The following is a 13,961-nucleotide window of genomic DNA, read 5'->3' on the forward strand; positions in this document are numbered from 1 at the left end:
TGGAAGAAAACAAAATACCGTACTCGGCTAGCGTGAAAAACAACAGAGAAACAAATTATGTGACAAGTCACGACTTTGATAGTTTGCGACATGGCGACGCCGCTGCCCGCCGTGTGTTACCAAATGAATTATACAGAAGCGTTGGCCCTTTTAGCTAGCCGTTCAGCGCACCGTGAAAGAGTTTTTTTCGCGACTATTCATAAGCGAGTAATGGGTTCGTGTTTCGCCTTTAAGGTGAGACCGACTGGTTTGTGCTATACAGCGAGTGTCCTTAGACACACTCGACGAAGAATAAGGAACGACGGATGGAGAGAAAAAATAAAAGTGAAAACGAACGTGACCGTCAGTAGTTGAGTGCAAGTGTACGTGCTAGACGAATTAGAAAGTCAAAGCTAAGAAATCGGACGATCCCCTGAAAAAAAAAAACATGAATCATTCGAGTGGGGTCGTCCAGATGTGCTCGATGACGTTCAGACGATATTAGATCGGCAATAGAATAAGGGGGAGGCTGCACACCATCGGGAGCAGTTTTTCTTGTTGCTACACTGGCTCCATCGATCACTGACTCGCCATTTTTTTTTTCATTTGACATTTAAGACGTTGCTGGGCGATCTTTATAACCACGTCCATTTGGCAATCGATTCCCCACTGAATGCACACTCAACTGGCAGATAGGCGATATGGCCATGAAGTGCCTTGATATGGAAATCCGAGGAATGTGTAACTTCGAATATTGCCTCTCGGGAAGTTGAGGCGGTGACCAGCACGTGGTTATCAAAACGGCCACTGGTGGCGCTGTCGTCGCTGTCAGATTGTGTCAGTTGTTGTGAGAGGAGGCCCACAAGACGTGAGAAGAGGCAAGAGTAGGACAGAGCGTCATATCAACAATCATTGACGTTGTGTGGACTCAATAAGTCGTTGACTCGTGTCAATTGGTTTGTTGAGCCCGTCAATTCCCCTCAACGATTTGCCGAGTTCGATTACCATTCCTTCGTTTGGAGCCAGCCAACTGTACTACGTCTGAAATTCGTCGAGGTTACAGTACAAATTGTTGCATGGGTGTTACGGCTACTTCATTCCCACCGTTCGCCTACTCTTCGCCATGCATTGAACCCATTCAACAGCAGCAGCAGCAGGTAAGAAACTACATTTGTTTGTATCTGGTTTTTTACAATTGTGTACATTTTTTGATTGGATGAGAATGGCTGGACATGTGTCTCGCCCCCCCAATCGCGAAAGTGGTGAACTCGCCATGTTTTGACGTGGTGTGTGTGATTTTACAGTCTGCGAATTGTGGGGAAAAACAAACAAAAAACGACAGTCAGTCGTTCGTTTTTTTGTACTCGAACGATTGATGTAACTCGCCTGTCCTTGTTTGTCTTCGTCAGAGTTTTATATGTGTGCGGTTTAGTATGGGGCATGCGTGTCTACCGTAGTAGTACTACTACACCCCTATGGAAAATCTGTTTCTAAAACAAGCCTGATTAAGTCGTAACCACCAGTTGTTCAAATACCATGACGGCCATCTGTTTGGAAACTCGATACACCACCCTCGACCATTCGATGATTCTAAAAAAACTGACCAAACTCGCTATAACAACAACAGAGAAAAGAACCGCACGTTTATTTTTGTTTTCAGCGAGAATTGAAAAGGTAGGAAGAAGATAATAGAGCCAAAGGTACATTATTTACCGTGATACTTTCCTCCCGTCATCATCATCATCATCATCACTGCTGTCATAACTTTGTGGGTAGTTCTTTTGTTGTGGATGTAAACGACAGGCGGGACTATCGGCTCTTTTTCCTTATTTTTCCCTTTCTCTGTGAGTGGACGAACATAAATGTCAGCGTGATCAACCTGGGGGGTTCACTCTGTCCCTGTATAGATTTGTAGAGAGCTTATGTTCACGTTCGCAGCTGATTCAACACATTTCTAGTAGCCGAATAATCTCCTCACTCCCCCCAGTCCTCCCTTCAGGATTACTTGGACAGAGAGAGAGAGAGATTGGGGGGTATGTTCAGGTGGCAAACGCCGACGTAAGCAAACGTGCAGCCTCCGTGTACGTCGCACTTCCCAAACAGACAATTAAAGCAGGTGTTATTGTGTCAGCAAGGATTGTTCAACCTAGACTGGGGGGACCCAACTCGACAAAGAAGAAAAAAAGATGATGCCAAACCTAATAAAAAGTTCAGTTCGGCTTGATTGATCCGAGTAGTGCGTACACCTGTACGGTGTCATTAGTTTTATTCGGTGGTACGTGCGCGCGGTGCCTTCCCTTTTGGGCGTTGAACGCCGTACAGATTTTCCTCGTCGCATTGATTTTTTTCAAAATACTGACTGACTTTCGTTGCCCTTAACCGAATTAATCGATTTGTCGATTGGAAAACATGATGCGATCGTGTTGTTTGTGTTGGCTACCTCGTCCGTCGCCGACGTCCTCTTCGCGCCCACTTGATCCTAGCATCATGCCCCAGGTTTGGGCCCTGTTTCTTTTTTATCATTTAGTTCGTGACATCCGTTGGTAAGTACCGCGTGATAAGTGCACGTGTACTAACCAAACTTTTATTTCTCGTACGATCGCGCTGAGAAATGAGAGAGATGTGGATAAGCCCAGGCTGCTCTGATCTCCCCCTCATGTGTTTGTGATTGGAGTCGTAGTAGTAGTTTAGCAGTTAAGACACACACCGACCCACCGAAACGTAATCAAAAGCAGCCATATCCGGTTAATGGGGCCAAACGTATTCACGGGGACCGCTCAAAAGTTATTTCGGCCGCCGTAACTGAAGAAATCGGGCGTGATACCTGCGAAGAATTGTTTGAAGGTGAAACATTAAAAACAAAAAAAAAAGTCTTAATAAAATATTAAAGTCGGCTGAAATGAGAGCAGAAAATCCCCTCGTAAATCGATCGCAAAAATTAAAAATAGAAATGGAGGAGCGGATAACCGATTTAAGAGAGAGGGGGGGGGCGCTCACGCGGTCTCACAATCTTATGTGTGCGTGTGTTTTTCGTATGTAGCTTATCCCCTGCCTGTCTCTCCTAAATTTTTATTTCATTTTTTAGTTGCGACCGTTTCTTTTTTGGAGGTCAGCATTGACGTCAGTAGTCACGTGACGGTCGCCTTGGTAACGGGGCTGGCTGCCTTCTTTTCTCTTCTCACGCCGCCTCTTTCGTGTTCGTGTTCTCTTTCTTCTTCTTCTTTGTCGTCTCGTTTTCTTCCATTTCGGATATTTCGACTATGGAAACAAACATTCTGAAACTCTTTCCAACAATTATTCTCCTCTCTCTTTCGAGTATTGTCTTTTCGGTGACGACAGCAGTCAAGTTTTCATTCTTCTTTTTCTCCGCCGCCCTCTTTTTTTGTTTACGTAATTCTAATCGGTATCGCTATGCACGAATCCAATACCCATGTAAAGAGTGCGCCGGGTTCGGCCACGGAGTTTTGCGTCGCTTGTTGCGGCTTCCTGGAACGGATTCCCGCGAGCTGTTGGGTTTGCACCAAATGAGAGCCAAACACAAAAGAAAAACAAGCGCAGAAAGAAACCTGTTGACTGTCCCAAACTATCACATTTTGTTTTGCCTTTTATAAAGATTCCAGGGCTATACAAATTATGGACGACTTTTTCAATATTCGAAAATGTTTTCCAATTAACGCTCGATCCCGTTGCAAACAACAGCAGCTGACGACTATTTTCGAAGCGCATATTTCGTAGGAAATGTTTATCATATCAACGTAATTTGGTGGCTTCCTTTTTAGCGTGTGTTTCATACGTTAGACAGTTCAACTTGAATTTTGAAGAAATTCCTTCACGTTCGTTCGCGCAGTCTCGTCGCCTCTCTTTTTACTTGTTTTTCTTTTATTTGTAGCTCTGGGCGGACGACTGGTGCTCGCGGTCGGTTGCCGATTGACGTCAGCAAAAGCACACAGAGTGAGAGGGGGGTAGAGAGAGAGCTCCCACTTGTTGGAGCTTTCTGATAAAAAAAAAGTTTTAAAAGGAGAAGAGAACGAGAGAATAATAAAAAATAAAATAAAAATAAGGCTAAACAGAAATCATTGACGTCAATTGTAATCCAGTTGGTCCACAAAACCGGTCCACCCTTAAAAAAAAGGTTCTGGTTCGACTGTAACCTAGACGAGTTGTTCCCACCTCACAGTAAAAATTCGGAGTAATCTTTTTGATGCTTCATTACATAATTAAAGGCTGCCATCAAACTGTTTTCAGCGCCATTTTTTAAATATTGAAAGGACAAATTTTATCCCGACTTTTTTCTCTTAATCTCCCTTTTGTTCTTCATTTTTTTACTACGCCGAGAGTACAAAGACGTCATTCGGTTTGGGGGGGTGATTGTATTTGCTGTTACAGAGTCCCAGTGATAACACCCTGGTGTTTTCTCTGTGTGATTAAACGACCTCAAACCGCGTTTGCGTCAGGATCGATATGGTTCAGGACAGCTACGATAACGAAAGCCACTTTCTCCGCATAAAAATATAACCGTAGAATTGAAACCAAAATGATGATGAAGAGAGAGAAAGAGAAAAATGACCAAATAGTTCCTAAAGGAGATGGAAAATGACCACATGTGGAATGTAAGAACTAATTCAGTTAGCGTCAGCTGGAACCAAACTTTCGGTTTAAACAACACAAGAGCGTACCGACAAGAGAAATAATGATAATCAAAAATAAAATTCTAACTGGTTTTGGGCCGATACCCCAGGCTTATAATTTCAATGTAAAGAAGTAAAAAAAAAAAAAAAAATGTAAATAAAGTCAAAATGTCGAGAGAGAGAAAAAAAAGGAAAGAGGCGGTTAGTAGTAGTAGTAGTAGCAGCAGCAACAGCAGCAACAGCAGCAGCGGTGGCGGTGCTAGTGTATATGTGAACCGACCCGTGCAGCCCCATGAAAGCCCCCTAACCAAAGCTCTGCTCGTTTCAGTCCACCATTGGTTCGTCAGCTCCCGACCCGAGCGCACACGATTTTTCTTTCATTCCGCTTCGTTTATCCATTCCATTTGATTTATTATTTTGAGTTGTTTTTTGTTTGTTTGGTTCTTTTTTCATCATTCACAAGTGTGTTGGCTTCGCGAGTTCTTTTCTTATCCTCTCCTCTTTTACTCTTGTTTTGTAAAAACAATTAACGTTCGATTTCATTGACCGTAATCTTGTGGGTTTCTTGGGTTTGTTCACGCAACAAAAGTTTCGTCAGCAAATATTTCCCCCTACAGTTCCTCCCCCTCCTTTGACTTGTCCTGTGAAGCAATTCCGACGTGGACACATCCGGATCCAGTGATTAAGAGCGTAAACAGTTGAAATTGAGCCAGTGCGCCCGCGTGTGTTGTTCTGTGAGTGTTTTGTGTGGTGTGTCAACATTTGAATGCGTCATTTCTTACCCCTACGAACTTCCGTTGGTTGCTATTCGTGAGAGCAATCATTCCCCCCCTTGAACTGAAGAAGCGACTCATTGCCAAGAAACGAGTTTTGAATTGAAGGTGAAATTGGGCGCCCCCCACTACGAAATAGTTTGGCTCATTCTCTGTCCCGTCTCGAGACGCATCGGTCCGTCATCGTCTAGAATTTTGCGCGTCTTTCGCCACTTGGAAGACGATCCATTTTGAACAACAGCAACAAATTAAAAAAGTTTTTGTCTTTGCCGCGAATGGAGGTCGAGCAACGGTTCCCAAGGATGCAGCTGGTGAGAAAAGCCGCTGAACAGTACCAGCGACTTATCATGGATTGCACTCGACCTACTCTGGCCATCCACCAGCAGCAGGTAAAAAGCGAAAAGAAAACCCAAAATTCAATTCCCTTAGAGAAAAAAAAAATATCAATCGCAACAGATAAGAGCCGATTGAATTTCTCAAAATGTAAAGAGAAGAAAATGTGTACAAGTAAATTTAATCTGAGAGCTAGAAAAGATCGAGGACAAGTTTTTGTTGGGTGTCCGTGACAGTCAATGACAATCAATTGATCTTACTCAATCTGTTAGATAACAGTTTGTCCTTCTTCTTCTTCTTCTTCTTCTTCTTATCTTTTTATCTCTTTATACTATACAGTGCCATAAAAATCCGACCATACACAGGCACTGTGGCCACTTCTTTTGACACCATTCAAAAGTATGAAACCAAAGCTCTTTGCAAGTGACAAGAAAGAACTGTGAGGGACTTTAGGGAGGACTGAAAAGCCCTTTGATTATTATCTTTGATAAGCTTGGCGTGACGTTTTTCGGGGCGTCTTCGTTTCTATTCTCCTCCTCCTCCTCAATGCAGAAATGCGATTCGACACAGTTTTTTTTTTCGCGAAATTCTTTTTTTTTCCTTTTTTATTGTTTGAATGTTTTATAAAGTGCGACCGGCTCCAAGAAAAATTGACAGCAGGGGGTAACGCAAAAAGTGGCGGGCCTTGTTTTGCAATGCAAATTCTTTGATCGACTGTCTGGCGAGCCAAAAATAAAAAAGGGGAAAAGAAAAAAGTAACAACCGCAACTCTTTTTTTGGGAGTTTGTTGTATAACGACGTTTTCATTCAATACAAACTGGCGGATGTGAAGGCAAATTGCATCGTCTACACTACGCTGCGTAGAATCTTCTTCTTCTTTTTTTTCTCTATTTGCATCTCGTCAATGAGTTATGCACCTGCCGCAGAGCCGAAAGGTTTGCGCGGCGGCAACAACGGGTGGGCGGTTGTGTTTTTTTCTTTCTTTCCTGCGTAGCTCATTCACGTTCAGATGATGATGATGATGATCGGTTTGGTGGTGATCGGATGCGAATGAATGAACGAATGAGGAAGAGAAAGGGCAACAACGTCAACAACTCGCCTGTTGGATGAGTGAATGAATGGAGTGTTTGATTCTTCTCTTTTCCCAGGACCCTGGAACTAATCCTGGGACATCTCGCAGCCCTATCTGTCCTCTATTGTTCAGAAACTTGTTGTTTTTTCTTGTCGTTATCCTCTCTCTTTCTCAGCGTCTTTTTTGTTTTATTTGCCTTTTATCAGATGCCATCTCTTGTTCTCTCTTATGTGTTGGAATATGGGCGATCCTCTAACTGGTTATTTCCAATTCCATGGCGAATGAATGGGCTGCTGCCTCACAGGGTCGCACTCAAACTTCGCCGCTTGATTTTTGGTTTCTTCTTTTTTTTTCCTTCATCCATCCCTAGACCCGAGCCCATCATTCTTTATAGTGGGAGGGAAAGCTCTGAAGGAGCGATACTCGTTGCTAGACGAAAAAGAGAGAGAGAGAGGAAAAAAACCTTATCTCTTGTGGTCTTTTGTCTGTTGGCCCTGAGTCGCCATGTTTTCGGAGACCGAGGGCGTCGTCGTCTTCTTCTTGTCGTGTCTGTGCGTCTCCATTTTCGAAAAATGTAAAAAAAACCTTATTTCTTTAGTCTTTTCTCGCAAAAAAAGGAGGTTGATGATTGGCACGATGCCAACTGAATGTCGCACTATTTAGCCGACGCTCTTTTGTCTTTACCACGTTCTCGCGTGCTCCAAAAATGGAAGATGAGTTATTTAAAAAAATAAATTGGGAAGAGGATGATTACTATTTATTTTTGTTTTTTCTAGCTTCTCTCTCTCTCTCTCTTATACGTTTGTTTCTTTTAAATGATGTTATTAAGGACAATCAAAATTAATGTCTCTCTCTGATCGTCCTTGCCCTGCTTCGGGCCCTGTCTACCGAACAATTCCGTCTATCTTCTGTTTTCTATTTTCTTATTCGTTCTCCTTTTTCATCTTGTTGCCGTTATTATTATTATTTTTCTCTTTTTTTTGCTGAACGATGTCTTGACCAAGCAGGCCAACACGTCTGCCATTTTGTTCGGGTCACGTAGACGTAGACATTCATTCAAACATATTTTTTTTCGACCCTTTTTATTTATTTGGTACCCTTCTTTCTTTTTTTGGCATTTTTTGGTTCATCGTAAACATTTTTTATAGTATAGCTTCCCATTTCATCACCGCCAACGTATATGCTGCAGATAACGACGTTGATAATTTGGCTTTTTTTTGCCGTTAACGTCATTTATTTGCAGTCATTCAAAGTTAAATAACGCCGGGAATCGTATTGCTTATTTCCCTTTTTTCGAGACTTGAATGTGAACCATATGGATTGTAAAAAAAAAAAAAGTAAAAGTGGGCATTACAACAATAATACTCTTACAACTGCTGCTGATAACCCGTCGAGATATCGGACCCTCTATCCGCACCATGTCGTTTTGGATGGTCCACTTGTTTCTCGCCGTCGGGAGACGGGTCGTGTGGTAATACTGTGTAACCTTCATTAGATGAGATAGCGAGACCAACGGATAGGGCCTCCTCTTAGACTTTTTGTAAAAATATTGATCGTTAATATCGTCAACCGCTGGAAAAGTACACAGGCGGTTTTAGAATTTCTTTTGATTTTTTTTTTAATTATCATTTTTATTTGTTTTTTTCTTTCTTATCCATTTCCAAAGTCACTGATGAAATGAGAGAAACAAATTCCATTTTGTAAATTTTTGGGTTTCGACTGTCACGGGAACGGTCTGCCAACGCGATATGCTGCTTCCATTTTGACACCCAAATATCCGCTCGACACGGTTGTAATTTGGATCGACGGAATCAGGTCTCGTGATGAATCGAGATTAGCCAGTCACCAGATATCGAATATGGAAGTTGTTGGCCCCGGCTCTTGGCTATAGGCTGGGCTACGTGCCCGGTGCACGAGAACTGGATCGCTGTGGCAACACTTTCGACACGTTTCATTGACGGTTGAAAGATTTTTGACCCTAGCTGCGACACAACATCTGACCGGTAGGTGGAAATATGCGTCGCAAAAAAAAAACACAAACAAACGTGATCACGTTGGGCGTCGTTTACTGCGCAGCCAGGTTTCCCCACCGACGGCAGCGTCGCCGTCTCACATTGGTCCCACCCAATTTTGTTTTACGGTTACACACAACAAACAAAAGAAAGAATGACGAGCCAAACAGATTTTGAAAGACTATTCTCGTCGAAATCGTGAATTGTGTGAGGAGAAAAAAAAACCCGACAGGGTGGCGACGGAAGGCAGTCAGCGGACGGCGGGTGGAAGTGTCGTTGTCCCCGAACATGTGTGGAAAACACACTTTTCCCTTTCTATCCAAAATGACTGTTGCTCCTATTTTTTTATTTTTTGTTTTTTCATTCCGGCTGTTTGGTGACGTACGCAAATGTGAGGGCGCGTAGCGTACATCCGCTTATGCACATATGGCACTTGTAAATAGAAACTATGTCAGGGATGGGTGGGGGTTATCACACCCACCCGACAATCCACTGTCAACATGTGAGCACTTGATAAGACGAAATCGATAACGTTTCAAACCAAAAAGAATGTATTTGATTTTGTTTAATATTTTTTTGTTTCTTTGTTGTCGTTTGCGGATGTAGACGGTCCGCGATGCGAACGGATCGACGACGAGTATCCAGCAGAACATCAAGCAGCGAGTCGCAGGAGGCACCGCCAGCAAGCACAGCATAGTCAGCCTCAGGAAATGGCGGCCGAGTAGGAACGGATTCAAATCATCATCTGGCGGCATCGCAGCCAGCGCAACGACGACCTCAACATCGACGACACACAGCAAAGCGGAGAGCAACGGCATCGACAATCCAGCCGCTTCCGGACGTCCCACCTGTTACCACGGCGACATGACAATGTTGCAACTTCTCGCTTTCGTAATTAACTCTTTTATTTATTTTTCTCTCTCTCTCTTTGCTTTTCTTATTTTGGTTAGAATGTTTGTAATAGCGACGGCCACGTCAATCTTGTAATCTTTTTGGGGGGTCCGGGTCCGACTGGTTAAGTTTCATTGACGTCATTGGAGGGATCAAAATTTCCACTTCTAACTGATAGGCTCATTTCCTGGACAACTGACTGACCATTCCATTTCACTTGTGACTTTTCCTCTTTACGTAAACGACCGGCGGCATGCGTACATTAGCGTCATCCCGTTGCCACTGTACTTGGTCGTCAACTTACAACTGGGGGCCGGATAAAGAGTCGTTTTTTTTCCCGCCTTCTAAAATTATCCTGTGGGATCGGTCGACCAGTTTAATCAGTTGCCGACCGATTTTTATGATTTTGGACGATATAATTTCTGCGATATGAGAGAAATCCCGGTCCCATTAATGTCCAGCATTTGCCGTGGTCGTCATTATGAGTATCCACTTTGGTGACGTCATTGGTGTAACCGGCCCTTATCAAACAATGTCCACTCTTCTTGATGAGCGAGTGGCCATTTAGGACTCACCCCTAGCGGCAGTGCTGGTCGTTTGTTGGGTTCATCTCGTAATAGTTGGTTGCGTCACCCCCGGGCGGATTATATCCTTTGTTCATCATTCGTATTACGACAAGAATAACCAAGGGGCTTGCCATGGATGGACGCCGGACGTTCTGCTGCACACTCTAGCGATGCCGGTACAGTACAATCCACGATAAAATGACAATTCTCAGTGGAATCCCGAGTGAAGACGTCGCCGGACCGTGGCGAAAATGCGTTTCCGCGTTTCCGCATTGTACTTTGGTGAAAAATAAAAAAACTGAAGGTTTTATAGTAAAAACCCCAAAAGAAAGGAAGATAGAAAATCCAAGGGGAAGCATTTTTCAAATTGAATTGAGAATCACACACAAAAAAAAAGAAAGGAAAAAGAACAAAACAAAAGAAAATGAAAGAAATAGAACGAGAATCACAAGTGTTTCGGTTTGCGGTTAACGTTCATTTTCCTTCTGCATTCTTTTCTTTCTTTTTTTTTCCCGTTCTTCCTCTCGACTGGGATTGAAACGATTTGTATATAGTTTTATATTGGACCAGCCCCTACTTTTTTTTTGCCTTCTTCTTCTTCTCGGGTCTGCGGTTTTCATTTCAATTTGCGGTGTATACGCGAGTCTATACGTACGTGCGCTATGTGTTAGTGTGTCATTTTGACGAGCCTTGTTACCGCGCCCAGAATTATATTTGTCCCATTTCTTTTCTTCTTTTTCAAATTTTTATTTGTTTTTTGTTGTTTTTTTTATTATTTCTTCTCATGGTCTCGTTCTGGTTCTCTTTTTTGAGGTTAATTGAAAATCGGATAAGTATTTCTTTAGAGATTTTAACGATTATGATTGAATCTGAAGGTTGGAAGAAACCAGCTGAAGACGAAAAAGGCACAGTTTTTTATTGTTAATTTTTTTGAAATTTTGTTTGAATGATTTAGAATGCGCTGGATCTGTCGGCGCCGGCCACCGACGTCCTGTTGAAGAACCGGCGCTCGTCGTGGGTTCAGCTGTCCGGCCACCCCGGTTCGTTTGCTCCGGCCGGCCTGGGCACCCTGTGGAAGAAGCAAGGGGCCGACAACAACGAACAGGTTGTTTATGAGGCGCTCATGAAGGACTCTGCCAGCGATATCGTTCCCAAGTATTACCGCGACGTCAGCTACCAAGGCGAAAGTAATTTTTTTTTTCGCAGTCTTTTTTCTCATTCTCTTTCGTCTCCTTGTACCTTATCGGCCCTGCCTCTGCAGGGGGCATCCGGCCGGAACGGCAGAGCAATTAATAATGTCAAGTTTCCACACATTCCACAAAGTAACGGTCGAGTTTTTTCCTTCTTTCTAACAAGAAACGTAAAAGGGGATAAAATAATTTGAGGAAAAACACACAAAAAGACCGACGATGTTGGTGGGCAGTTGAAATTCCTTCGCTAACGACATGATTCCGAAAGTGAATAACGTAGAATTTTTTCTCTTTTTCTTTTTGTTGTTGTCTGTCTGGTGCAGGCTTCATTGAAATGCAAGACTTGTTGCACGGCTTCACCGATCCCAACGTCATCGACATCAAAATGGGAACGCGGACATTTCTCGAATCGGAAGTGACCAACACAACAGCTCGATCGGATCTCTATCAAAAGGTACACCCACACGCGCATTCCATTGGATAATACCTGAAAGCTACTGAACCATATTCACTTGAATCGAATGAATTCTTATCAAATACCGAACCCATCGGTTCCCGTCTGACATGTAACTATTTTTGTTTTCTTTCTTTTCTAATTCAGATGGTGAAAGTCGACCCCAGTGCGCCGACCAAAGAGGAAAATGAATTGCAAGCCGTCACCAAGTTGCGCTACATGACGTTCCGCGAACAGCAGAGTTCTTCTTGCAGTCTTGGATTTCGCATCGAAGCCATTAAAGTAAGTCTCATTTGATTAGGTTCCATTGCGACATCATGAGAGTATCTTATGGTGGCATTGGCTAATTCGAGCCGATTGGTAATGGGAAATTTTGTTTTTTTCTTTTGTTGCCCAATTGCAGTTCCAAGGAAAGCCGCCCGTCAACGATTTGAAAACGGTGCAGACCCGTGAAGCCGTCCAGTCGATGCTAGAAGTGTTTGTCGGCCGGGGTCGTCCTAGTGTCAAAAAGGAGCTTATCACTCGGCTGAAGCATATCAGACAAAAGTTTCAGGAATCGTCTTATTTCCAAACGCATGAGGTAAATGCTGTGCCAAATATGCCGTGTTGTTCCAACATGGCCAAAAAAATCTCTGGCCGACCATAACTCTAAAACATTCTCTCTTTCTTTCTTTATTTTTTTCTCCTCCTCCTCCTCTCCGAAAACGCTTGTGTGGCAATGGCGGTGCCATTTATAGGTTGTCGGCAGCAGTATTCTGATCATTTACGACAGCCAACACGTTGGTGCCTGGGTGATCGATTTCGCCAAAACTCTTTCGCTGCCCGATGGTCTGACCGTCACTCACCGTCAGCCCTGGCAACAGGGCAATCACGAAGAGGGCTGGCTCACGGGTATCGATAACCTCATTCGGGTAATAAAAAAAAGGGAACATGCCACCCACAAGTAGCAGCTGTTATAGAATATGCAAATGATTTTGTTTTTTGCCTTGCCTTATTATTATTGTTATTGGCAATTTGTGTGTAACTAACTCGTTCAATTTTTGGTCACGTGCAGGATATCGAGCCAATCGAGGCCCTTTATTGTGATGCCAATGCAAAAGAGACGCAATTGAAACGATAAATTCGATTTGAAGAAATTTACCAATTTGGATGGAATGAAAGACAACAAGTTATTTTGCAACGAAATTCTCTCTCCATTATTTTTCTCTATTTTCCCATTTTTGTATTCCTTTTTTTTTAATTATTAGTTTTGTTTGATTCTGCTCCCCCCGCCCCCCTGATTTGTTCCGTACAAGCTCTTTTAACGGTTATGTAAATTGCGTTTGAATGGATCATGTCTTGATGATTGCCAATGATTGCGCGCGTGCATGAGTGAGTGCTTGAAAAATTTAGGATCCAAATTTGGAAGTTTTTGATTCTCCCTGCGTGTTATTATTTTTTTTTTTGGCCTAGAGGTTTTTGGAATCACCTTAAATATCCCCCACGACCTGTATTTTTTTACGTGTCTCCTACCATTGCGTGTGTGTTTTGTTTCCTCTTATCTCTCTCTTGTATATCGCTTGTGCCTCGAGACGTCCTTTTCTCGCCGTAACACACCTCAAGTTTATCGCCAAGGACCAAAAAAAGAAAGAAAGAACAGAAGAAAAAAAAAACGAAAAGAATCGAAACAAAACCAACAAAAAAATTACTAACAAAGAAAAAAAAATTCAATATCCAACAATCATAGTCCAAATAACTACTACGAAAACAAAAAAAATATGTTGGAATATCTATTTCTATTACAGTGGAATATTTTGTGTTCCACATTTTCGTGTTGTATTTCTCCCACCTCACGAATGGTGTCCATCCGAGAGACGTGGCCATTCCTTTTTTTTCCCTTTTTTAGTTTGTGTTTTTTTTTTGTTTTGCGCGCGGCTTTAGTGTCATGAGTGGAATTGGATTGACGACGTTGACAAATAAAAAAGAAATTTCAGAAAATGTTTGAATGCTATTATGTTTATGTAGTGTAATCAATTGAATTCTTTATTTGTGCTACACGACTTGCGTCATCAGAAAAAGTACCC

General features: G+C 42.7%; 1 protein-coding gene across 5 annotated transcripts; it reads left to right on the forward strand.

Annotated features, from left to right (window-relative positions):
* Window positions 1-790: 790 nt before the first annotated feature.
* On the forward strand, window positions 791-13,875 carry LOC124192919 (inositol-trisphosphate 3-kinase homolog). Of its 5 annotated transcripts, none has more exons than XM_046586497.1 (8): window positions 791-1,136; window positions 9,404-9,688; window positions 11,210-11,441; window positions 11,768-11,898; window positions 12,046-12,180; window positions 12,302-12,478; window positions 12,636-12,809; window positions 12,953-13,875. In XM_046586497.1, exons 1-8 carry the CDS (start codon window positions 1,056-1,058, stop codon window positions 13,016-13,018), a joined length of 1,281 nt encoding a protein of 426 aa, XP_046442453.1. In that variant the 5' UTR covers window positions 791-1,055; the 3' UTR covers window positions 13,019-13,875. The 5 variants fall into 5 exon arrangements, with proteins under 5 accessions (XP_046442453.1, XP_046442454.1, XP_046442456.1 ...); XM_046586498.1 differs by having other exon boundaries at window positions 805-1,131; window positions 9,402-9,688; XM_046586500.1 differs by lacking the exon at window positions 791-1,136 and adding an exon at window positions 2,195-2,475.
* Window positions 13,876-13,961: the final 86 nt, after the last annotated feature.

The sequence above is a fragment of the Daphnia pulex genome, chromosome 4 (genome assembly GCF_021134715.1).
Source record: "Daphnia pulex isolate KAP4 chromosome 4, ASM2113471v1".
NCBI lineage: Eukaryota > Metazoa > Arthropoda > Branchiopoda > Diplostraca > Daphniidae > Daphnia > Daphnia pulex.

Coding starts and splice junctions, on each gene's coding strand:
- LOC124192919 (XM_046586495.1), top strand. CDS start 5,656: ATGGAGGTCGAGCAACGGTTCCCAAGGATGCAGCTGGTGAGAAAAGCC. Junction 5,770..9,403: donor TGGCCATCCACCAGCAGCAG/GTAAAAAGCGAA, acceptor TTGCGGATGTAG/ACGGTCCGCGATGCGAACGG. Junction 12,181..12,301: donor TTCGCATCGAAGCCATTAAA/GTAAGTCTCATT, acceptor GCCCAATTGCAG/TTCCAAGGAAAGCCGCCCGT.